The 25,372-nt window shown below is 47.8% G+C and overlaps 2 protein-coding genes across 9 annotated transcripts in view; both read left to right on the top strand.

The window, feature by feature from the left end:
• Positions 1–15,574, top strand: part of ALLC (allantoicase) — a 36,698-nt gene extending 21,124 nt beyond the window's left edge. For all 4 annotated transcript variants that reach the window (XM_008274559.3, XM_008274558.3, XM_051833284.2 and 1 more), the window contains exons 6-12: positions 587–666; positions 2,541–2,673; positions 10,177–10,332; positions 10,685–10,758; positions 12,456–12,564; positions 14,490–14,614; positions 15,248–15,574. In XM_008274559.3, coding sequence (XP_008272781.1) covers positions 587–666; positions 2,541–2,673; positions 10,177–10,332; positions 10,685–10,758; positions 12,456–12,564; positions 14,490–14,614; positions 15,248–15,454 — 884 coding nt within the window. In that variant the 3' untranslated portion in view covers positions 15,455–15,574. The remainder of the gene's footprint in view (positions 1–586; positions 667–2,540; positions 2,674–10,176; positions 10,333–10,684; positions 10,759–12,455; positions 12,565–14,489; positions 14,615–15,247) is intronic.
• A 326-nt stretch (positions 15,575–15,900) lies between these two features.
• The window catches only part of DCDC2C (doublecortin domain containing 2C), a 132,995-nt gene continuing 123,523 nt past the window's right edge, over positions 15,901–25,372 (top strand). The window contains exons 1-2 of one of the 5 annotated variants that reach the window (XM_051833282.2): positions 15,901–16,979; positions 22,027–22,078. In XM_051833282.2, coding sequence (XP_051689242.2) covers positions 16,405–16,979; positions 22,027–22,078 — 627 coding nt within the window. In that variant the 5' untranslated portion in view covers positions 15,901–16,404. The remainder of the gene's footprint in view (positions 16,980–22,026; positions 22,079–25,372) is intronic. The other 4 variants (XM_051833281.2, XM_051833277.2, XM_070069760.1 and 1 more) reach the window with 4 other exon arrangements.

Genomic DNA, 25,372 nt, shown 5'->3' with positions numbered 1-25,372 from the left:
GGGATATTACTTTGCAAGCAGGAGACGGCCATGATAAGTGAGTGACAAATGAGTAGGTTGACTAAAGCAAGCCCATTCTTGCCCATGAGTGCTTCTGTTTCCAAAACACCAAGTATCAATTCTGAAGGGGGAGGTAGTGTTTCTGGAACTGACCTTGCAATTTTCCAACTTCATTGATTCAAGTTTTGAAAACTCTAGGGATGTGAGGGATCTGAAGCTTGACCTGCCTTGGAAACAAAATTTACTGTCTTAACAAATGTAGTATCAAGTGCATGGCACTATGTTTTGTAATAAGCAGTCATGCCTGAAGCATTGAGGGTTTTCAGAAATGTGTGACTCTCATCATCTGATGTTTTGACTTAAGACACGATAACTTCATGTTATGTGACAAGTAAGAGAATATATGAGAGACTTCAAAAAGTTGGTGGAAATGGAATTTAAAGGGTTTTTTTTTGGTTGCAAAACATGTTTAAAATTCATGCGAAGTTTTCCACAATACACGTTTTGTATGAACTTTTTGTGGTAACCTCCTATTTTTTAGCACTGAACCCTAACCTGAATCTTTGTGTGGTCATTCTGATTTCAGAAAAACTACCAGAAATCCCACAAAGAGGCATCAGGACGGGAGCTGCTGCCACACCCGAGGAGTTCGAGGCCATTGCTGAGGTACGGTCTGACTGCTGGGCAGTAGGGGACGGCTCTGCAGCCTGACTATAAAGGCAGTCAGCTGGGGCTCGGATCCCCTCATGACTTACCCATCTGTGACCTTGCAAGTGTCCCATGAATGAGTCTTTCAACACCAAATGTGGGGACACCATGGCCCACAAGAGCTCCAGACTTCTTGTAGTGTTTCCCAAAGGGTCTCCTGGCCCTCTGCAAAGTTGCAGGCCTCAGATGAGCTCTGTACAGAAACTGACAGTAGGCCCTTCAACACTTCACACAGCAACTGGACAGCTTGTGTGTGTGATGACTTTCATCAAAACCAATTGGGGTTTGTGTTTTGGCACGTGTGATCTTTCTGTTTATTTGTCTAGCAGTTGTACTGTGCCTTGCACAAGTGCTGGTCTGCTCCAGACAGGGCAATACATACGCACAGCAAAACCAAGCAGGCCTTGCATTTGCGATGCATTCATCCAGGAAAGGCTGTAGGAAGGTTCAGCCTGGCAATTTCCCCAGACCTCACAGTCATGATTGTGCCAGTTTTTTTTAAAGATTTATTTACTTGAAAGAGTTATAGAGAGAGAGAGGGAGAGGCAAGACAGAGAGATCTTCTGGCTGCTGACTCCCCAGATGGCCACAGGGGCCAGCGTTGGGCTGGGACTTCATCTGGGTCTCCCAGGTGTGTGCTAGGGGCCCAAGCACTTGTTATATCCTCTGCTGCTGTTCCTGGCCATTAGTAGGAAGCTGCATCAGAAGTACAGCAGCTGGGGGCTGGTGCCGTTTTACAGCAGGTAAAAGGCACTGCTTGCAGAGCTGGCATCCCATAGGGGCACTGGTTTGGGTACTGGATGCTCCATTTCCAATCCAGTTCCTTACTAATGCAACTGGGAAAGCAGTAGAAGATGGCCCAAGTGCAGCCATGTGGAAGACCCTGATGGAGTTCCAGGCTCCTGGCTTTTCCAGCTCCAGCCATTGAGGCCATCTGGGGAGTGAACCAGCAGGTGGAAGATCTCTCTCTCTCTCTCTCTCTCTCTCTCTCTCTCTGACTCTGCCTTTCAAATAAATAAATAAATATTAAAAAAAGAAAAAAGGCGGAGCAGCTGGGACGCGAAATGGTGCCCATATGGGATACCAGTGTCATAGGTGGTAGCTTTACCTGCTATCCCACAACACTGGTCCCTTTCTTAAATTTTTCTTTTCTTTTCTTTGTACAAGTTTTTATTTACATGCTGGCTTTGCCATTCCAGTTTCTTCTAAGAATCATCAAGGTGAAGTCATCTGAGATCTTGTCCTTCATTTACAAGCCCCATCACAATCACTCAGTGGTTATTTTTTAAAAATATTTATTTATTTACTTGAAAGGTAGAATTACAGAGAGGCAGAGGCAGAGGCAGAGAGAGAGAGAGAGGTGTTTTCCATCCACTGGTTCACTCCCCAGATGGCTGCAACAGCTGGGGCTGGGCTGACCCAGGAGCTTCTTCCAGGTCTCCTACACGGGTGCAGGGGCCCAAGGGCTTGGGCCATCTTCCACTGGTTTCCCAGGCCATAGCAGAGAGCTGGATCAGAAGTGGAGTAGCTGGTACTTGAACCAGTGCCCTGATGGGATGCCGGCACTACAGGCGATAGCTTTACCCACTAAGCCACAGTGCTGTCCCCAAGTGGTTACTTTGATTAGCATGGAAAACAAAACAAAATGGGCCTTTAGTCTGTTTATTATGAAACCTGTGTAAGGTCTTCATTAGTATCTTATTACAGTGTCCCACTAGGCACTCATCGATTTTTCCTCCTAAGTGTCTATCCGCTGAGCGCACAGAAGCACCAGGATGAGGGAACTTGCTGTCCTCAAGAGCCATTGCTAATATTTTTATATCTCTTCCTAGCTCAAATCCAACAACTGGAGTTACTTGGTTCCCATGACAGAGCTTAAGCCAGGAAACCCTGCTTCCAGCCACAACTATTTCCTTGCCAATTCCCAGCAGAGATGGACTCATGTGAGACTCAACATTTTCCCAGGTGAGTGTGACACGGGCCACCCCCAGTTCTGCAGCTTCTTTACCTTATGTTTATAAAGTGGAAAATATACCCCCCTTCTTGATAATTGATTTCTTTGCCATTTTGAGAATATAATTTTTGTGTTCTAGTAAATTTCTCTTTCAGTCCACTCACCAGCAGGCAGTTCTTGAAAAACTATTAAGTAAATCAGGATGTGATGGCCGTAAGTTGTATTAGGATTGCTATCTCCTAGCAGTCCCCTATTTCACAGGTATGTTATAGTAGCAGTAGAAGTATATGAACAAATTACTCCCATTGTCCATATACAGGGACATGTCACCTGTGACTAGAGATAGTTTCGTGTCTTCCTTTCCAACCTGGATTCCCTGCCCCCACCTCCCATCCCCTAATTGCCCTGTTTAGGGTCTCTAATCTCCAGTAGAAGCAGCAAGCGCTGAATTCCTCCTTTTACCCCTAATCTCATGTGTCAAGCACCCAAGTTCTCCCCACGAGGTGTGCTGCTACTTGTGGATCTTTCTTTTGCAGATGCCCTTTGTCAGGTTATGAAAGTTCCCTGCCACTTCTCGTTTGTTGAGTGCTTTCATCATGAGAGGGTATTGGATATTGTGTCAAATGCCTTTCCTTTCTTTTTGTTCTTCAAATGCTTTTTCTGTGTCTACTGAGATGACAGTTCTTAGTTCTACTGATACTGGTATTTTATATTAGTTGATTATTGAGATATTAAACCAATTTGCATTCCTGGGATAAATCCCACAATTGTTGTGGTGTGTAACTTTTGAAAATAGTTTACTGGGTTTAGTTTGGTAGTTTTATTTTTTTAAATATTTACTCATTTATTTGAAAGGCAGAGAGAGAGAGAGAGAATGAATGAATGAGAATCTTTCATCTGTTTGTTCATTCCCCAAATGACTGCATTGGCTTGGCTGGGCCAGGCTGAAGCCAGGAGTCAGAAGGTGTTCCAAGTGTGTGCATGGGTCCAGGGACTTGGGCCATCTTCTGCTTTCTCAGGCACATTAGCAGGGAGCTGGATGGGAAGTGGAGCAGCTGGGAATGGGACCAGCACCCATATATAGGATGCAGGTGTTACAGGCAGCAGTTTAACCCACCGTGCTGTAGTGCCAGCCCTGGTTTGCTAGCGTTTTGTTGAGGGATTTTGTGTTCAGGTTCATATAAGAGCTACTGGCTTGTAGTTTTCTTTTCCCATGACATCTTTGCCTGGTATTGCTATAAGGTAATACTGGCTTCGTGGGATGGATGAGTTGGGATGAGTTCTCTCCTTGGCTATTATTTTTAAAGATTTATTTATTTATTTGAAAGGCAGATTTACAGAAAGGCAGAGGCAGGGAGAGAGAGAAAGAGAGAAAGAGAGAGAGAGAAAGTCTTCCATCTGTTGGCTCACTCCCCAAATGGCCACAACGGCCAGAACTGTGCCAATCCAGGAACTTCTTCTGGGTCTCCCACGTGGGTGCAGGAGCCCAAGCACTTGGGCCATTTTCTACTGCTTTCCCAAGCAGAGACCTGGATCAGAAGTGGAGCAGCCGAGGCTCAAACCGGCGCCCATATGGGATGCTGGCACTTCAGGTGGTGGCTTTATCTGCTATGCCACAGTGCTAGCCCTGACTAATTTTTTTTTTTTTGAAGGGTTTTGTGAAGAACGGGTATTTACAATTGCTTCCTAATTCAGTCTATTACTTATATGAGTCTATTCAGATTGTCTAATTTTTCTTGAGTCAGTTTGTACATCCAATCTAAGTTATCTCATTTATTGCCCTATCCTTGTTCACACTGTTCCTTTAGAATCCTTTTTACCTTTTTAAGTTAAAGGCTTTAAGGGCATTAGTAATGTTTCTGATTTCAGCAATTAGAGTCTTGTCTTTCTTTGTGCCGGGGTTAAAATACTCTCAGCTAGATGTTTGTCAATTTTGTTTCTCTTTTCAAAGAAGCACTTTTAGGTTCCACTGATTTTCTCAATTTTATTAATTTTACTCAACTCTCTTAGTTCCTTCCTTCAGCGTGCTATAAATTTAGTTTGCTCTTCATTACGAGTGTCCTGGGTGGGAAGTTATTTTTATTATGAAGGGCTAAAGCTGTACATTTTTCTTTAAGCATTACTTCCTGCTTCCTGTAAGTTTAGGTAGGTTGTATATTCATTTTTACTCGTTTCAAGTTATTTTCTATTTTATCTTTGGGTTTCTTCTTTTATCCAATAACTACTTAGCAGTATGTTAATTTTAAAAAGTTTGAGAGTTCCCAAATTTCTTCCTATTGTGGTTGGATAACATATTTGTTTTCTGGCTTTATATCCTAAAGGGTTTCAAAAGTTTAAGGAAAAACACATATTATTAAAAAACTATTCATGGATTTCAGTTTTTTGCACAAAAATTATCTTTACCAAAATTATCTTAAACTTGTTATATTAACCTGTTTATAATTTCTAGCTTTCCTCATTTATTTCTGAGGGTTTGACTTAACATCTGGAGTCATTTTCTTAGCTCAATACAGCTTTGCTCCAATTCACCTCCTTTGCTGTTATTGGTGAACATGTTACATATCGATTACCTTTCTAAGCCATTCAGATCTTTATACACTACTGGTGCCCCCTGTTTCTTCATGTGGAGTTGAGTTACTGTCTAGGGTCACTTGCTGAACTTAGGAACTTAAGCATGGAAAAAGGTCTGCTAGCAGCAGATTCTCTCAGCTTCTTTATATTCTGGAAATACCCTTTTCTTTTCAATGTTGAAACAAATTTTTGCTGGATATTCGGTTCTTGTTGACTTTTTGTCACTTTGAATGCTACCCCAGTGCCTCTGACCTCCACCGTTTGCACTGCTCAGTCGGTGTTAACCCACGGAGGTTTCCAGCCATTTTCAAGGTTCTCTCCTTGTCTCTAGCCTGCTGCCTCTTTGCTACTAAGTATCCATGCAGATCCTCTCACAGCTGTCATGCTGCAGTTTGCTGAGCTTCCTAGATGTGTAGGTTGGTTGATGACGTTTTAAAATAAGTTTGTGGGCCGGCGCCGTGGCTCAATAGGCTAATCCTCCGCCTGCAGCGCCAGCACACTGGGTTCTAGTCCTGGTCGGGGCACCGGATTCTGTCCCAGTTGCCCCTCTTCCAGGCCAGCTCTCTGCTGTGGCCCAGGAGTGCAGTGGAGGATGGCCCAAGTGCTTGGGCCCTGCACCCCATGGGAGACCAGGATAAGCACCTGGCTCCTGCCTTCGGATCAGCCCAGTGTGCTGGCCGCACACTGCGTGTGCATGCCGCTGCGGCGGCCATTGGAGGGTGAACCAATGGCAGACCTTTCTCTCTCTCACTGTCCACTCTGCCTGTCCAAAAAAAAAAAAAAAAAAAAAAAAAAGTATGGAAAGTCTGAACTGCTTTTTCTGCTCCTTTCTTTCATTTTGTACTCATGAAATATGTGTTGCTGTCATCATTGCCCTACATTTGATAGGGGTATCCCCCCCCCCACATTTTTTCCTCTGTTCTTCAATTGTGCAATGTCTATCATATAATTTTTAGATTTGCCAATTCTTTCTTCTAACAGGTCAAGTCTATTGAATTTTTCTAGTAAAATTTTTATATCAAATATGGTACTTTTCTATCTCATTACTTCCATTTGGTTCATATTTATAAAATCTAAGTCTTGATCTTGGTATTTTATGTGACATTGTCATCACACCTTCCTATACTCTTTAATCATGATTTTTTTTAGTGATTTGTGCATGTTTATAAATGGTTACTTTGAAATCTTTGTTAAATCTGATGTCTGAGGGCTGGCACTGTGGCACTGTGGGTTAAGCTGTGGCCTGCAGTGCCAACATCCATAATGGGTGCTGGTTTAAGTCCCAGCTGCTCCACTTCTGATCCAGCTCTCTGCTAATGCACCTGGGAAAGCAGTGGAAGATGGCCCAAATTCTTGGGCCCCTGCACCCACACGGGAGACACAGAAGAAGGTTCTGGCTCCTGACTTAAGTCTGGCTCAGCCCTGGTCATTGTGGCCATTTGGGGAATCAACCAGAAATAGAAGATCCTGCTCTCCCCTCCCTACCTCCCTCCCTCCCCCCCACCCTGACTCTGCCTTTCTGTATCTCTTTCAAATAAATAAATAAATCTTAAAAAATAAATATGATGTCTGGTCACTTTCACAGAAAGTCTGTTTTCCTTGATTTTTCTTCATGGTGTCTGCGTTTCCATTTCTTTGCACGTCTCATGATTTTTGCTGGGAAACGGACGTTGTAGGTAACATTACAATAATACTGGGCAGTGGCTCCCTCCCCTGGCATTTGTTCTGTTATTTATTTGCTTAGACACTGGATGCATTATTTTAGTGAAGTCTATGTCAACCCCATTGTGGAGCCTCTGAGCTGTCTCCTTGGGTGGGGCACAGCTGTGGGTCTGCTCACAGTGGTCATCTGGGCTGGCAGTTTACTGGGGCTCTCTTTGTCTCTTCTTCTAGCCTCATTTGGCGTCTGAGCTCCACTAGTTGTCATCTACTTGATTTATTTTTTTCAACATTGCCCTGGACATAAATTGCTCCACATACCAATTCAATCCAGTCCAATCCAATCCAGTCCAATCCAGTCCAATCCAATCCAGTCCAATCCAATCCAGTCCAGTCCAATCCAGTCCAGTCCAATCCAATGCAATCCAAGTCCAGTCCAGTCCAATCCAATCCAGTCCAATCCAATCCAGTCCAATCCAATCCAGTCCAATCCAATCCAATGCAATCCAAGTCCAATCCAATCCAGTCCAGTCCAATCCAGTCCAGTCCAGTTCAATCCAATCCAGTCCAGTCCAATCCAATGCAATCGATGTTCTTTTGAAGTGGCAGCTTCTGAGGCCCATGTGTAAGATTTGTTCTGACCCCAGGAAGGCTTCCTGCACTCTTTCCTTCTCCTTTCTAGGAAACTGGAGACCTAAGTCTGCAGCATGATTTTATAGCTTGTATCTCTAGTGAATCTATCAGTTCCCCCTTAATTGCTTTTACCACAACTTCCGTGGTTTTTGAGGGTCTGCCTAGGCCCGAACTTCTCAGCACTCTTGCAAATGGAGTCAGCTCACTTGGGAAGATACTCGGAGCTCTCTGTTCTCTGCACTACTCAGCCCCATGGGCAAAATCTTGAGCCCTGGCTCTGGAGCACTGAGTGACACCCCTGATTTTGGAGCTGAGTGCTCAGTGTGGGTGGGACAGTCACCTCAGGTCTTCTCAGCTGGCCTCTTCCAGCATGGAATCTCTGCCGTATGAACCTGGAGATGGGTGATTATGGCCCTGGTATTTCAGCAAGGTCATTCCCAAGGCAGAGTTCTTTAAAGCCGTTAAGAGAACAGTAGGGGCCAGGTGGAAGAAAGGAGCCCGCATTGCAGGATGCAAGCAGATGGGGCCACAGAACGAGAAACACTGATGGCCTGGCCATCCTCGGAAGACAGCTCTCCAGACACTAGACCCTGTGCCGTTGCTGCACCTCCTCGGGCTGGGAGGAGAGAGCAGAGGTGTGGTTTTGGTTCAGATTCTGCAGATTCTCACTGTTCTCATTGAGTTTGTGCATTCTTGAGTAAGTGTTGTCTCATTTGCCATATACCCTTAGAACTGCCTCCAGAGAACTGAAGTGGGTTTTCCCCGATTTTGCTGGGGGGCAGGCCTGCCAGAAGCATGTCTCTTGGTCCTCGTTTTAGATGCAGGTGTGTCTGGCTCTCATGCTGTAAAGGAAGGCACCAGCATGGAGGTCATGAGTTGACTGAGGTTGATACTCACTGGAACCATTGGTTCCAAAACCAGTGGAAGGGAATGAGTGGGCAAAGCTGACAAGAGAGATTTAGGCCTTTTCCCTACTTGTGAATTCAATAAACCCTTACCATATATCCACCTGGAGCTCAGGACTAAGCGCTGCATAGGGCAGAGCTAATGGGCTGTAAGAGTCCTGAAGACAAGGATTATGTGTCTGAGCTGTCATTGGTGTGTGGTGATGCCTGGCACTAAGCACTGCATGGGGCAAAGGACAGATGCTCAGTTAGTTGATAGAGTTTTTGCCCTTATAATCACCCCAGTGAAGACAGCCAAGAGAGATAACTGATAAGGTAGTGATAAGCATTCTCACAAAAGTACCTAGGTAGAACCATAAGTAATTTCTACTTGACAACTTTGATCACCTAAAATGGCAACTTCATGGATCAACCCAATTCAGCATCATGAATGCTACCTTTTGTATGCTCAGTTGCACCGCCTAGCAATGTGGGGTTGTAGACACAAAAATATAAGGTTCTTGGTTGAGTCCATGTGGAAGTTAGCAGTGCTCATTTGTGACACCAGAAATTCATCTGTGGCAAATTTTCCATTTGCTTTTGGACCTTCATGGTGTTGTTTATTAAAAAAAAAAATGGAGTAGCTACGATGTGCCAGAGCATGTTCTAGGTTTAGAAGATGCAGAAGTGACTGAGATTGGTGACTGGCCTGGCCTTCAAGGATTTTATATTCTGAGTTTGGGAGACTAATATTAGCAGGAATCTAAAGAATAATAGGGCTGGGCATTGGTGCAGTGGTTAAATTGCCGCTTGGGGTACCTGCATCCCACATTGGAGTTTTTTTTTTTTTTTTTGACAGAGTGGACAGTGAGAGAGAGAGAGACAGAGAGAAAGGTCTTCCTTTTGCCATTGGTTCACCCTCCAATGGCTGGCACGGCCAGTGCATCGCACTGATCTGAAGCCAGGAGCCAGGTGCTTCTCCTGGTCTCCCATGCGGGTGCAGGGCCCAAGCACTTGGGCCATCCTCCACTGCACTCCCTGGCCATAGCAGAGAGCTGGCCTGGAAGAGGGGCAACCGTGACAGAATCTAGCGCCCCGACCGGGACTAGAACCCGGTGTGCCAGCGCCGCAAGGTGGAGGATTAGCCTATTGAGCCATGGCACCGGCCACACATTGGAGTTCTTGGCTTCAGTCCTGGCTAATGTGCATCCCGAGAGGCAGCAGATAATGGATCAAGTAGTTGGGTTCTCTGCCACCCATGTGAGAGACTGATTGAGTTCCAGGCTCCTGGCTTCGGCCTGGCCCAGCCCTGTCTGTTGTGGCCATTTGAGGAATGAACAAGTGGATGGAAGATTTCTGTCTGTCTCTCTACCTTTCAAATAAAATTTAAAAAGTAGCTCTAGGCTATGACTAGAACTATGGGGAAAATAAAGAAACAGGAGATATGCTAGAAATGTTATGTGGGGAATTAGGCAGTGGCTGAGCAGAGAAGAGCATATAATATAACTTTAGAGGGTGAGAATCGGGGCCCTTATGGGGCCACAACACTTAAGACCTAAGCACACCAAGTGTCTTCTGGGGAGCTGGCAAAGGTGTTCTGATATGAGGCAATGCCTGGGGCAGTGACCTTGTAGTTAAACGCAGGGCACGCAGGTACAGATGGAAGCCAGCACGGGAAGAGACTGGAGCACATTGCAGGGTCCCACAAATTACGATACACACAGACCCATTTCCCCAAGTAGTAACTAAGGCTCTTTTCCTTTTCAGATGGTGGAATTGCTCGTCTTAGAGTATATGGTACTGGACAAAAAGACTGGACTGCCACAGATCCCAAAGAACCTGTAGACCTAGTGGCCACTGCTTTTGGAGGTGTCTGTGTAGGATTTAGTAATGCACACTTCGGGCACCCCAACAATGTGATAGGTAAGATGGTGTTCTAGGAGTTGGTTTTGTTTAGGGAGCCTGGCACCAGCATTCAATCCCCAGTGTGTCCAGGAGACTTAGGAGGGAGAGGTGGGCAGCTCGGGGAAGGAGCAGGTGAGGTTCATGTCCCACGCCACCTCTGTGAGGTGGAGGAAGTCAACAGTGGACCTTTCTTTCCTAGTTTTGTTTGAAGTAATTGCTATAGGAGGAAAAGTGAAACCAGTTTGTGGATTTACTGAAACACTGACTGTAAGGAAAATAATTTATGTAGCAAGGTTCAAGTGTGTGGGACTCAATGATAGCAGGAATTCACCCCGTGGGATACACTGTTAACTGCTCTTATCTTCTGTAGGAGTCGGCAGGGCAAAGTCTATGGCCGATGGCTGGGAGACGGCACGAAGGCCGGACCGGCCCCCAGTGTTAGAAGTAAGAAGTCAAAAAAGTTTAAGTATCCTAAAAAGTAGTTTTTTAAAAAACTCTGCCGGTGCCGTGGCTCAATAGGCTAATCCTCCACCTTGCGGCGCCGGCACACCGGGTTCTAGTCCCGGTCGGGGCGCCAGATTCTGTCACGGTTGCCCCTCTTCCAGGCCAGCTCTCTGCTGTAGCCCGGGAGTGCAGTGGAGGATGGCCCAAGTGCTTGGGCCCTGCACCCGCATGGGAGACCAGGAGAAGCACCTGGCTCCTGGCTTCGGATCGGTGCGGCGCTGGCTGCAGCAGCCATTGGAGGGTGAACCAACGGCAAAAAGGAAGACCTTTCTCTCTGTCTCTCTCTCACTGTCCACTCTGCCTGTCAAAAAACAAAACAAACAAACAAACAAACAAACAAAAAACTCCTTTCCTCTTATTTTATATCAAGGAAGCATTTGCTTATTTTAGAAGTCTCTGAAGCAGGGTTCTAAACCTTCCTCACTGTACTAGGTGCTCCTTACTGTTCTAAATGCTCATTATCTTCCTCCATGTTCGCCATGTTATTTCCCCCTACACCCCTCCCATTCCCAGGGCCTGGGCCCAGAACATGGGTCATTGCCAGCTGCTCTAAGGTGGTTTTTGAATATTACTGTTTCTTCAATAAAGGAACAAAAAGTATCTACAGGTTAATGGTACAAAAGCTATGAATAAATGCATTGGTAGCAGTGGAGAAAAAGCCAACATTGAGTAATTTTTTACCATCTATGAACACTTGTGACAGAAAGAGGGCTGCTGGGGTCAGCTGTCTAACTTGGCCAGTAACTCACCTGAGATAAAGAAACAGAAATTGAAGCTAAGCAACACACCAGTAGATTTTGCAAATTCCACTCAAAACCTAGACACAGCCCTTTCCCCCTTCTTGGGTTGGATTTCTTGTCACTGATGCTCCTGATGTATAAGAATAAGCTGTCCCTTCCAGAACTAAGGTTTGGAGGCAAATCAAAGAACTAGCTCCTGGGGAAGGTCCGGGACCAGCAGGTGGAGCAGGAGGAAGCCCCTGCTGATGTGACATTTGCACGGACCTCTGATTCATGTGCAAATACGTCTGTGTATCCACATCAGAGATCCGTGATGGTGCAACCTGTGCCCAGGCAGCTCGGGAGTGGGCAGATGCATGTAAGGAGTGACAGCAGGGGGCTGGCGCTGTGGCATAGAGGGTAAAGCCGCCGCCTGCAGTGCTGGCATCCCATATGTGTGCCGGTTCGAGACCCGGCTACTCCACTTCTGATCCAGCTCTCTGCTATGGTCTGGGAAGGCAGTAGAAGATGGCCCAAGTCCTTGGGCCCCTGCACACATGTGGGAGACCCAGAGGAGGCTCCTGGCTCCTGGCTTCAGATTGGCACAGCTCCAGCCATTGCAGCCATCTGGGGAGTGAATCAGCAGGTGGAAGACCTCTCTCTCTCTCTCTCTCTCTCTCTCTCTCTCTCTCTCTCTCTCTGCCTCTCCTTCTCTCCGTGTGTAACTGTGACTTTCAAGTAAAATAAATAAATCTTAAAAAAAGGAGTGACTTTAAAAAGGCCATTGGGAACACTGTTGCAGCAAGAAATAAAATCCGTAGCATAGCACAAAGTGTCAACATTTACACCTGCTCGTTTTCAGGAGCAGTTACTTGAATGGCCTCAAGTTAGTTTATCTTTTTTTTTTTTTAATTTTAGAATGATGAAAATGGCATTCTCCTGATTCCAGGTTGTGAATGGGCAGTTTTCCGACTGGCACATCCTGGAGTAATAACTCAGATTGAAATAGACACGAAATATTTTAAAGGTAAGTATAAAGCCATGGGTGTACCTTGTAATTGGTGTGCCCAGTCCACAGATACCACGTTCTGTGGGGCTGAGCTGTGGGCTCTCTTGGGTCCACCCTTATCTGTGCCCTTCTGAGCAAGTTGCTCTCTCTGTACTCTAGTAGGGAATTCAGAGTTGGATGGGAGGACCCCAGCATGTACTCTGAGATCCTGGGGTGCTGTAGGGCTCCTTATGCTGGAGGATCTGAGCCCACCTTGGAAAGAGCCTGGGAGAAATACAGGGATGGTGGCACCTGCTTACAGGTGAGCAGGTGAGCAGGTGCATGGGGCTGTCCAGCTCCTCTCTGGCTGGCACATTCTCCAAGTTGTGTACTTGGATTACTAAAAGCGTATTTAACAAGCAACTCTTTAGTCTATATTGACTTTCTTGTGAAATACAAGCAGTCTTCAGAAAGTTCATGGAAAATGCATGAAAAACCTACTCACGGATTTCAAAATTTTACCAGAATAAACTTAATTTCAGTTTCCATGAACTTTTTGACATGTGACACTACATTAAGAAAGTTCAAAAGAGGTTACTAAACTTTTATCCTTTTGAGGTGACATTTTGTGATTGTTCAGCTGTTTCTGTAATAAGTAGTGGTAGTTTATGTTCATATCGTAGATGGCTGACTTTCAAGAATCTTGCCAAGTCGTGATGACTTTATTCAGTTGTTAACTGTTACAGAAGGCACAAGACATCTGTAAGGACAGCTTTGTCATCCATGGTAATGGACGATGACGTTAATTATTTTTCAGCAGTTTTAACTTCCTTTTGGAGGGCTGCACTGAAGTCTGATTGTGTGGTCCTGGATTTTATTTTTCACTTGGGCTGATGAAGAGCCAACCTTCAGGATCAGGTGAAATGCTGGCACTGCTCTTTTCCTGTGTTCGTGTGTACTTTGTTTTAGGGTTTTCTTTAACCCTCGTTTTCTGCATGAATGCTTTAAAATTACTTGCTTATTTTTGTGAGGGACAGGTTAGCTACAAGCAGGGAGCAACCAGCAAATCCATTTAACCACGCTCCCAAACTGTACTGGATCACAAATGTTGTGCTGTTGATGGCTGTCGTGGGAATGAGGGAGCATCCAGTATCCACTTACATTATGTAATGACAAGAGAAACTATTTATATAAAATGCACAAAGCTCAACATATGCACTTATGTACAGGCATCAGAGAAACAGAAATTGTGGCTCTGTTGTTCCTCCTGAAATAGAAATCTTAGCTCTGTTGTCCTCTTCCTGTGCCCTTTGAGATTCACCCCAGACCCTAGGTACAGGCTCACCCCTGGGGGACACTGAGAGAGGAGCCAGGCAAGCAGTGAGCATCCCCTTCTTTGCTCCGTTCAGCATTGGCTGTTGTTGTTGAAGTCTGGGGGGCTGTCCCTAGGGTCTTACTGCTCTGCACCAGGCTTCCTATGAAATGAGAGAGAGCGAGAGCGAGGCCCAGAGTAGCATGGGGACACTTTGCAGAGGTCCTGGAGGATTGTGTTTGGTGCTCGGCACTGGCTGCTTGTCACGCTACAAACTATGACACCATGAGGAAAATGCTCCCAGCATGGTCATGGCGTCACGTGAGCACACAGCGGCACGCGAGTCGATGCATGTGGCACCCAGGAGCTCTTCACATATGTTCAGCTTTCAAAGCCAGAACTCTCTGCATTTAAAGGGGAATGTGCTAGGGCAGGCTGCTTCTGAGTGCTCTGGCAGACACACGCTTACCTATCTCCTGAGGCCTCCCAGCACCACCGCCAGCGGCTCCTTTTTCCTCTCCTGTCCCCCGGACCTTGGCTTGTACTCAGGAAGGACGACTTGTTTCTGATGTGATGAGAAAAGCCGGGCATGCTGTGGGCTGAGCCGTGCTGCGTGAGCCCGGGGTGGACAGGCTGTGTGTTGTTCCCACAGGCAATTATCCTGACAGCTGCAAAGTGGACGGCTGTGTCCTGACCACTCAGGAAGAAGAGGACATGATCAAGCAGAAGTGGGATCTCCCGGCCCAGAAGTGGAAGCCGCTGCTTCCCGTCACCAAGGTTCGGGGGTGGGGAGGTTTGGAGCAGGCCCACAGGGGCCATTTCCTTAGCTCCACTCTGCAGGCGTAGCATGCAACTCCAACCTTCCACTCAGGTTAGCAGCAAGGGTTTAAAAACTGTGTCTGCACACTTGAATAAGAAGACAGGCTCTGTTTCCCCCACTTTTGCATCTCTAACAGTTGACCTAAAAACCCGCCACGTGCTAAGAATACAGACATGGAAGACTATTTCTGTGTTACATTCAGCCTTGCAGAAGGGGTGACTGGCACCTGTGTTGCTATGGTGGTGTCTGCCCTGAGAGGGGACCTGAGACATCCCAGCACATCTCTTCTGCTCCAGCAAGGGGTGGGGCATGGCCCCTGAGCATCGCAGAGGTCTGCCTCCAGGAGGCACCAGGGGATCCAGTTAACTATGATGACAGGTGTCAAGGGGACTTGAACGTTCAAGCCGGTGTCAGTGGGCACTTTCCCCTCCAGCAGGTTCCTACAGCAAGCCAAATTACTATCATGAGAAAACTCTCTTTCTAAGCCCCTTAACACAAGCCTAAGCCACTGGGCTGTGCCGGGAGGGCTGGCCTCTCTGGGCCACCCACACCCTGTCCCACCAAGGACCTTGTATGTGCCTGTTTTTCAGCTGTCCCCCAACCAAAAGCACTCATTTAACAGCCTGACCCTGGAGCTGCAAGATGTCATCACGCATGCCAGGCTCACCATCGCACCAGACGGGGGACTGAGCCGCCTCCGCCTCAGGGGCTTCCCCAGCTCCATCTGCCTCCTGCGACCCCGGGAGAAGCCCGCCATGAGGTTCTTGGTGAAGCCGGGCTACAGAGCCAACCCTTAGGCCTAGGCTGAAACCCTGGCATTGGCTGCAGAGTGACAGCTGTCTGGGCAGGCTCCCTCTCATGGGTCTGGAACACCGAGCCTCCTGACGACATAATAAAGTGCTCCTCTCTCGAGCTGAGCCCTGCAGTCCGTGTGGCCAGGAAGCCGTGCTGAGGTGGGGAGGCCGTCTCTTAGGGAATCCTTAGGTTCCTGTCAGTAGTGTTCTGTACCTTCTGTGTGCAGCTCTGGTAGGTAATACATGGCCTACTGTCTTGGCAAGTTTTTTTTTTTTTTTTTTTGACAGGCAGAGTGGACAGTGAGAGAGAGACAGAGAGAAAGGTCTTCCTTTGCCATTGGTTCACCCTCCAATGGCCGCCGCGGCCGGCCGCGCTGATCCGATGGCAGGAGCCAGGTACTTCTCCTGGTCTCCCATGGGGTACAGGGCCCAAGCACTTGGGCCATCCTCCACTGCACTCCCTGGCCACAGCAAAGAGCTGGCCTGGAAGAGGGGCAACCGGGACAGAATCCGGCGCCCCGACCAGGACTAGAACCTGGTGTGCTGGTGCCGCAAGGTGGAAGATTAGCCTAGTGAGCCGCGGCGCCGGCCTTCTTGGAAAGTTTAAGCCCAGACACCATCACAAACTGCATTTCTGAGTCATTCACTGTCCCGGCCAAGAGGACTGCTGGTCTTCACGCCCAGAGCCTCTGCCCCCAGGTTTCTTCCTCCAGCTGAGGGTGCTCTCTGCTGAGCCCCCACCCTTGGCGCCTTCAGGAACCCGGTTTCTCATGTGCTGTGACTGCTTCCGGACCATTCTGCCCCTGGTAGAGGACGCCAGGTTACTCACTCTGAGCCAGGGGCCTGGAAGGGATCTGGCCTGAAGTGGACAAATGCTGCATGCTGGTCAGATAGGGACACCGAGCCCAGAAAGGGGAAGCAGCTTCCAGCATCGATGAGATTCTTAAGGAAAAATGGCTCAGGTGCCCTCCCCACTCCACCTCTATCTCTCTGCAGAGGGGGCAGCAAGTGTCATGGGATGGGTCACGTGGGCCCTGAACAGCGGGGTCTCACTTCCTCTCCATCACCCCCTCACCTGCCCGGGGTCTCAGGTACCTCCTCCCCTGTCCCGGCGGCCGGCCGGCCAGCGGTCACAATCGCCTGGGTCGCGTCAACACAGGCCGCCCCGCGGGGCCGCGCCGCAGCAGTCCCGCGCCCGCCGCCCGCTGTCCAAGGCGTCCGGTGCAGTGGGTGCCGCGGCCATGGGTTCCCGCGCGCCCTACACGCTGGTGGACACCACGCCCGCCAAGACCATCCTAGTGTACCGCAACGGAGACCAGTTCTACGTGGGCAAGAAGTTCGTGTTCTCGCGGCGCCGCGCCGCCACCTTCGAGGCGCTGCTGGAGCAGCTGACGGAGCAGGTGGACGTGCCCTTCGGGGTGCGGCGCCTCTACACGCCCACACGCGGCCACCAGGTGCGCGAGCTGGACGCGCTGCAGGCCGGCGGCAAGTACGTGGCGGCCGGGCGCGAGCGCTTCAAGAAGCTCGAGTAAGTGCGCGTCGCGGGGCGCGCAGGAGCAGGGGCTGCGGTGCGTCCGGATGGGCCTGGGCTGCTCCCGGGGCCAGCGCGCTGGGCTTCTGCACAGGATGCGCTCGGCAGTGCTGGCCCAGGGCGCCCATCCGGGAGTCCCGTCGCCAAAACGCGGCAATTCAGAGATGGGGGCAGTGGGAAAAGGGCGCTGGGTGGTGCGGGGCGCGGGGTTCACTCAACGTGGGCCTCTCGGAGCTCCAGGGTCACGAGGTCTGGGTCGGGCGCGCGTTTCTCAGCCTCGCCTTTGCCCTGTGGTCGGTGTGTGCCAGCCCGGGGCTGGAGCCTGCCCCGTCTCTGTGGCTTTCCTCTCCTGGGCTCCTGTCTCCCAGTAAATGGACCCATTTTTGACGCTGAACTCCCTTCTGCAGTTTTGTGTGGGGAATCTCTTCACAGGTTGAGGAAAAGAGGCGAGATCTCCAGGCAGAGTTCCCATCTTCTTCCCCCAAATGGCAGGGACGCTCCCAATCCCGATCCTCTCAGATCAGCAGCTTGAGTTGTTTTCTGTTCACTAAGCACTGCGTGAGAACTGGCTCATAGTTCCAAACACTTGGCAGCACGGGCGCAATGCAAATCTGACACCCTGTTGTTGTTGAAGACAAGTCGTGAACCACGGGCGTCGGAGTCGCCAAGAGGTGGAGTGTGGCTTGGAACCGTGGCCTTGGGGATCCACGGTTCTCTCCGTGACAGTCATAGGATTCTTTGGCGAGAAAGATGCCCCTTTGCAGATGTCTGACTGCAGGATGAGCTGGGCATTACACACGTGTAGAACTTATGACTTCCTGCCAGAAGCCGGTATTCAGCATTATTTCAAGACAACCAAAGAATATTTTTTTTTTATTTTGCAAAAATTGACTTTAAAATCCTTTGCACTCCATATGTGAGGAGAAGTGTTTAATTTTTTTCCCCAAAGCACTTTCTTGTAAATCTGAGGGAGGATATGTGGAATGCACCTGCTCTCACGCCTGGAGCACGCCCAGTGGATGCCACACCTACCTCCTTCCCTCTGACAGATACTCTTACACTTCTCATTGTACTTTATTTAAAGTGTTTTGGATGTATTTTGTTCCTCAAGAATATTGAGGAAGACAAGTATTTCTCATCCCTGCATTTTAATGTTTGTGATTACTTTCTTTGGAAGGATGGGTGATCGATCAATTCACAGAGGGCGAGTGGAGTTCCGTGTGGTCCTCAGCCAAGGTTTTCCTGCACTGTCCACGTTCCTATTGCTGTGCACAAATGTGCAGTTACACATGGAGAGGCCTTTGGGTTTCGTATCTGTCACCACTTCTTAGGTCAATGAAGTGTGAAATCAGAATCCAGACTTTGGTGATCAAAACTCTGAAAAACCATCTTGGCTGGCTTTCCACAAGTATCAGTAAGTGAGCACTTGTTGGGACTTTATATTCTGTAATTACCCAGCCACTGAGCAGCGAAAGTTAATTTCAGCAGGAAATAATGTGCTGATTATGCCGCCAGCAAGTGAAGTTGAAGTGCAGCCCCCCCCCCCCCCCAGCTCCCCTCCTGATAGTGGCTGTGAGAGTGCGCTCGGAAGACGAGCAGCACGGCTTTACCCAATACCCAATCACTGCTGGACTATTTCCTGCAGTTCCTGGAATAAACTAATAGGAGATGAAGAGGACAGTTTTTTTCTCTATAAAACAAAATGTTACAGGCTAATTAATATATTCAAAATAAACATGCCGTAAAACCTAGAATTATTTATTTTTTGGAGAAATCATATTCTTGACAAAATATTGCATGTGTGTACATGTGTGTGTGCATGTGCAATTATGTGTGAGGGAGGAACCCAAATAATTTGAATTATAATAGGAACATTGTCCTGTTTACCTTAGAGCTTGATACTGAGGTACAAATGTGAAAGTGGTATTTATTTTTATTCATTTTAGAGACAGAGGGAGCTCCCATCTGCTGGTTCGCTCCTGAAATGCCCAAGGCCAGGCTGAAACCAGGAGCTGGGAACTCAATCCAGCTCTCCCATGGGCGTTCCAGGGGCCACATTAGCAGGAAGCTGGAATTGGAGGCGGAGCCAGGACTCAAAGGCAGGCACTCCCGACTGGGGACGCAGTGCCCCAGGTTGCGTCTTAACTGCCGGGCCAAGCACTTGCCCCTGAAAATGCAATCTAAATCAACGTTCCTGCTTCTTCTGCGCACATCTCCTGATCTCCCTTGCCACCGTCTGTACCCCGAGGAACTAGTGAGTGACAGGAAAAGGAGGAAAATGAATGGTAAGAGGGATGCTGGTCTCAGAGCCCAACGCCTGTGTGCAGCTGAGTCCTTGTCCTACCTGAGTGACATGGAGCAAATGGAATAAGCTCTCTGGGACTCAGTTTCCTCATCAGTGACATGGGTTCCTCAAGGTCGCTCTCAAGGGCACTCCATATGCCACTATGAGAAGTACACGGTTGTGGTACTGTCAGGTGCTAAGTACAGGTCCTGGGCCTGTCCTCTCCCCTCATCCACTTCAGATGGCCACGTCTTCCGGCCCCCAAGGACACTGAGGCCTGACCAGCAAGCCTCACCCAGACCAGCCCATTGACCCTTGAGGGATGACCTTTTTGTTCTATTTATGTGTTCTTGGGTGTACAATATCGAACCAGTAAATAGTAGTCTGTGATTTGTAGGGTCTTAATTTTTCTGAATTTATTTTTGCTTTTTATTTCCGTGTAATCACAATCAGTTATCTTATTTGGGAGAACAGTGTTCTCAAACAAATATGGAATTTGAGAACTTAGAACCAGTTTACAGTGCTTATTTGGGAAAATGTGGAGACTTGGGGGCAGCTCGTGAAGACGTGAGGCCTGTGGGAGGAGATGGTGAACTGGGACACACAGGCTGCACCCAGCCAGCAGCCCTGATTTGCTTGGTGTTTATAATTCTCAGATTTGAATGCCAGTGACATTTTATAATAGAATTCAAACAATAATACGAACTTTCCTTCAACAGTTTCTATTGAAGAAAAATGAGGGGCTTGATTGTTCAGGGGCCTTGGTTTTTGTTGCCCGCATTTCCACATGGAAACTGTGCTGAGCTTCTCAGGCTCTGTCTGTCTTAGAAGGGAAGCAGTGCCGGATAATTAAAAATGTTATTGGATTAGAACTCAAATTTTTTAAACCTGGTCATATTTAAGAATGAAGTAGAAAATGCATGCTTTATGTTAATTACATTTCTTTAACATTGCCATTCTTTTTTCCTCCAGAAACGTACATTAATATTAATTAATGTGCACAATATTAATCAAAAAACATTTTGTGGGCCTACAGATTTCACTTGTTCTTTACCAGGATTCAGTATTGACTTCATCCTCGAAACCCTCATTCCTTTAACTTGGTCACATTGACATACTTTAGGCTTGAGAGAGGCCTAGAATTTTGAGACTTAAGAGTAGTTGCCCTTACTTAACATTCCAGAAGTTTTGTGCTTTCTTTTGTCGCCATGACCAACTTTGCCCGTCATCTTCCTTCCAGTGCAGTGCGTCCCACCGCGCTACCCCCAGGAGCTGCAGCTTTAGGCACTCAGCGGTGGCCCAGGGCTCTGAGACTTGTTCGTGGGATGAGGTTGGAGTGCTGTCTACTGAAACAATTCTCTTAAACAGATGTCGTGTGTCCTATTTTCTAATAAATTCTTTTGATAAACAAAAAAAAAAAAAAAAAAAAAAAAAAAAAAAGAAGGGAAGCAGTGAGCAGTGCCTTTTCTTTAGCCACAGTCTCCACCACTCCCTAAGAACGACCCTTGGTAAGTGATGTTGTTTACCAGACTGGTGTTTGTAGGGATGAGAGCTTACAACTCTAGACTCCATACTCAGTATTTATTTTTCCTTCCACCTATTAACTCTAAGTCAGTCTCTGATTATTGTTAAAACCGTCATAAACATAACAATTTCAAGTACTTTTTTAAAGCAGGAAGATATCTGAACATCAGATACAGTATCAAGGTGTTAGTCATTATCATTTACACCACTGGGTTTGTTTTTGGGGACCATGGAAACCTCTTCAAAGGTCCTCAGGGGTTAAAAACTGTACATGAGGGGAGCAGGAACGTTTTCATCTGGTGACGCTTTTCCAGTCTGTAGTTTTGGCAAAGCAGGAAGAGTGACGAAGCCCTGGGAGACAGAGGGAGGGGCCGGGGCCGGGAGCTGGGCGAGGAGTGGGGGTTCCTGCTCTGACACCCACCTGCAGCTGGGACACAGGTGCACTCACAATCCTGCTCTTCTGGTGACCTGGTTCCCGGGCACTGAATTAGATGGCCTGCATTTGGCTAGTAAAATGAGGGACGTTCATGTCATTTACGAGACAGTTTGCATGGGGCAATGCCTTTGGCAGCTGGCATGGAAATGGCCCTCCGTGGCGTGGCTGCTGTGTGTGGGGTGGTTCCAGCACTCACTGCTCTGACCATGTGGCTGCTGTGTGTGGGGTGTGGGGTGGTTCCAGCACTCACTGCCTGACCATGTGGCTGCTGTGTGTGGGGTGTGGGTGGTTCCAGCACTCACTGCTCTGACCATGTGGCTGCTGTGTGTGGGGTGTGGGTGGTTCCAGCACTCACTGCTCTGACCATGTGGCTGCTGTGTGTGGGGTGTGGGGTGGTTCCAGCACTCACTGCCTGACCATGTGGCTGCTGTGTGTGGGGTGTGGGGTGGTTCCAGCACTCACTGCCTGACCATGTGGCTGCTGTGTGTGGGGTGTGGGGTGGTTCCAGCACTCACTGCCTGACCATGTGGCTGCTGTGTGTGGGGTGTGGGGTGGTTCCAGCACTCACTGCCTGACCATGTGGCTGCTGTGTGTGGGGTGTGGGGTGGTTCCAGCACTCACTGACTGACCATGTGGCTGCTGTGTGTGGGGTGGTTCCAGCACTCACTGCTCTGACCATGTTGGTTTGGTATGTGGGGTTCTGTATGTAGGTGCTGAAAAGGACTCATCTCCAAAGAGGTCTCACCTTTCTGACTCAGTGTTTACCTTCTCACGAGGTTTTCTTGTTTCTTCTCTTGCAGCTATATTCACATAGTTCCCAGAAAACCTGGAAAGATGCGAAAGTTGAAGGAAGTAAGTGTTCACAGCCAACTGCGCAAGATGAGACAAGTTGGATGATTTGGTAAAGGTGTAATGTCAGTGCTGAATAATGGAAGTTTTACAAGGACGGTGCTTTGGGACGGGGGCTGCTCTGGGCTCAGATCCTCAGCACGAGCTCACCTTGACTCAAAGCACAAAGCACCTGAGTGACAAGTTAGAACGTTCTGAGACCTGGCTCGGGCGCCGTCCTCTCCAAGGCTCACCGTGCAGTCATTTGTGGAAACGTTCCATGTCCCTTTGGTTTTGGGAGATTTGGGAAGACGGGTGTCAGGAAAAGTTATTTTAAGTCATGCAGCATTGAAGCTGATGACAATGCTAGATTAAAAGGTTTGCGCCAAGTTCTCAAAGTTTTTGCAAATCCTTGATAAATATTTAAAAGGTCTGCAGAATGGAACAGTTCATCATTCTGTTTGCAGCATTTGATTCTTAGCAAAAATCAATTTTAGTTTGTTAAGAGACCCACCTTTTTTGGTAAGCCACAAAAATCGGCCAAGTTTTCAACAAGAGAGCCTATTGACGTTTAGAATTTGTTAAACTTTATTTTTAAAGATGGACTTTTCATTTTGTGGAGACTTAAACACATGGAATGCTTTGCGAGTGTCTGCTTCTCTAAGACATGGCCTGGCTGCTCTTAAGTCTCCTCTTCTATGAAGTGGAGACGATGATCTTGAACTTGGAATATTGCTGCCAGGATTACTTAATCAAGTGGGTGGATGTACCAGCCCCAGGATGGAGGCAGTTTCTCTTCCCCGGCCCTTTAAAGTTGGGCTCCTGTGTGTCCTGTGCCGCCATGCCGTGTCCCAGTGGAGGGTGATGTGGGAGCCCTGGCATCGCGCACGAGCTCCAGCCAACACACACCCTCCACAGCTTCCCTCTGTTCTACAGCAGGGCGGCGAGCCACGGCAGATTTGTCCTTTACTCGTCTGAAGTTGTAGCTTGCTAAGGCAGAAGGGCAAGTTTTCAGCTTGCAGCTGTGCAGTCATTGGATTCCAGGGCTACCTTAGGAGGGGAGGGGCAGTGGTCTTGGTCCATCTGTGTTTACCCCTCTTCCCGCAGGGCTGTGGTGGAGTTAACTGACAATTCTGAACATCATCTCTTGAGTGCATTTGTTAGAGTTTGAATCTCTGTTTATTTTTTGCATATTTGGTGATTTAAATGAGATATAATTAAAAGGTTATACTTGGGGCCGTCGCTGTGGTGCAGTGGGTTAACGCCCTGGCCTGAAGCATCAGCATCCCATATGGTCCACTTCGATAGTTCTCTGCTATGGCCTGGGAAAGCAGTGGAAGATGGCCCAAGTCACTGGACCCCTGCACCCGCATGGGAGACTCAGAAGAAGCTCCTGGCTCCTGGATTCAGATCGGCACAGTTCCTGCTGTTGTGGAGAGTGAACCATTGGATGGAGGACCTCTCTCTCTTTCTCTGCCTTTCCTCTCTCTGTGTAACTCTGACTTTCAAATAAATAAATATTTTAAAAAATAAAAGGTTATACTTTAGGACAGGGAGGGAACTTGCAGATCATTTTGTCAACACCACTTACCTTCTCCTAGAGGAAGCTCTGAGTCTGGAAAGACTCAGAGATGTGCCCAGTGATAAACACGCCTGCGAGAATTCACTCCCCTCTTGCCGTGAGCCTGGCACTCTGCCAGTCCGTGCCAGGCTGCTGTACACCCACACTGGGAGGCCACACTTGCCCGAATGAGTGTTGGGCTTTTCCTTTTGGAACTCCCAATTTGTTCATTTCAAAAACCTGATTTACACAAAGAGTTCTTATTGAGAAGTGTTTAGAAATTCATCCACAATCTTGCCTCCCACGGATGCCCACTACTGCATTCATCTTGCCCATTTTCAGTTGTGAGCGAACTCACGCAAGCACCATATATAGGCACATCACTTATGAAGACAGAATCCCCCTCATCTCTCTCTATGTGTGCAGTGTGATGGCCACTTCCTCGCACAGTGAGAGTCCCTCAGCATGGTTTCCTGCCCGAGAACTTCCTGCATGGAGCTGATCACAGCTACTGACCCGACCCTCATCAGCAAACCTTTAATTCATTTTCACTATTGTCTTATTTAAATTTGTTTATTTTTTGATTAACATGTAACACTTTGACATTTTTGTGGGTACAGGGCAATATTTCTACACATATGTGCAGTGTAAACTGATCAAATCAGGTAATTAGTGTTTTCGTTTCCATACCTTTGTGTTGGAGCCTATCAGCTCCTCCCTTGTAGCTCCTCCCACAGGTATGATCCATTACTGTGAACCGTGGCTGCCCCACTGTGCTGGGGAATGCTGAGCTTATGCCTTCTGTCTGAATGTTTAGGTACTTGTCATCCACTCTCCCTCTTCTCCCCTCCCAGCCTTCCAGCCTCTGGTTATCACTACTCTAAGTTCAGATGAACATCTTTTTTTTTTTTTTTTAAATAAATAATTATTTATGTATTTGAAAGGAAGAGTTACAGAGAAGCAGATGCAGAGAGAGGAAAGAGAGATCTTCCATCCACTGGTTCACTCCTCAAATGGCTGCAATGCTGGAGCTGGGCTGATCGGAAGCCAGGAGCCAGGAGCTTCTTCCGGGTCGCCCATGCAGGTGCAGGGGCCCAAGCACTTAGGCCATCTTCTACTGCTTTCCCAGGCCATAGCAGAGAGCGGGACGGGAAGTAGACAAGCTAGATCTCGAACTGGTGCCCATATGGGATGCGGGCACTGCAGGTGGTGGCTTTACCCACTACACCACAGTGCCGCCCCCAGATGGACACTTTTTAACTTCAACATGTGAGACACAGAATGCATGGTGTTTGTCTTTCCATGTCTGGTTTCCTTCACTTAATCATGAAGCTGTGGAGAATGTAAGTCCATGAAATCATTCGGTCTGGCCCTGCCAAGGCAACTGCAGGCAGGACTTTAAATTCAGTAAATCAGTATCAGTCTAATTTTTAAGTTGACAGTTATTCATGGCTCACATTAAATATCCAAATGGCTCTTGGCAGAAAAAATATTCCCCACCCCATAATGTAATGACCTTCAGTTCCATCTGTTTTAAATTCATTTTTTGTGGCTGAGTAATATTCCATTGTGTATTTATACCGCCCTTTCTTTGTCTGTTTATCTGTTGGTGGATACCTACCTTGAATCCATATCTTGGCCATGGTGAATAGGGCGCCATCGGAATGCAGAGGTCTGGATGTGCTGATTTCGTTTCCTTTCAGTCCATTCTCAGGAGTGATATAACTGGCCTGTATGGTACATCTATTTTTAGTTTT

This window comes from Oryctolagus cuniculus, chromosome 2 (assembly GCF_964237555.1).
Source record: "Oryctolagus cuniculus chromosome 2, mOryCun1.1, whole genome shotgun sequence".
NCBI lineage: Eukaryota > Metazoa > Chordata > Mammalia > Lagomorpha > Leporidae > Oryctolagus > Oryctolagus cuniculus.
This window is presented reverse-complemented; position numbering and strand designations above follow the sequence as displayed.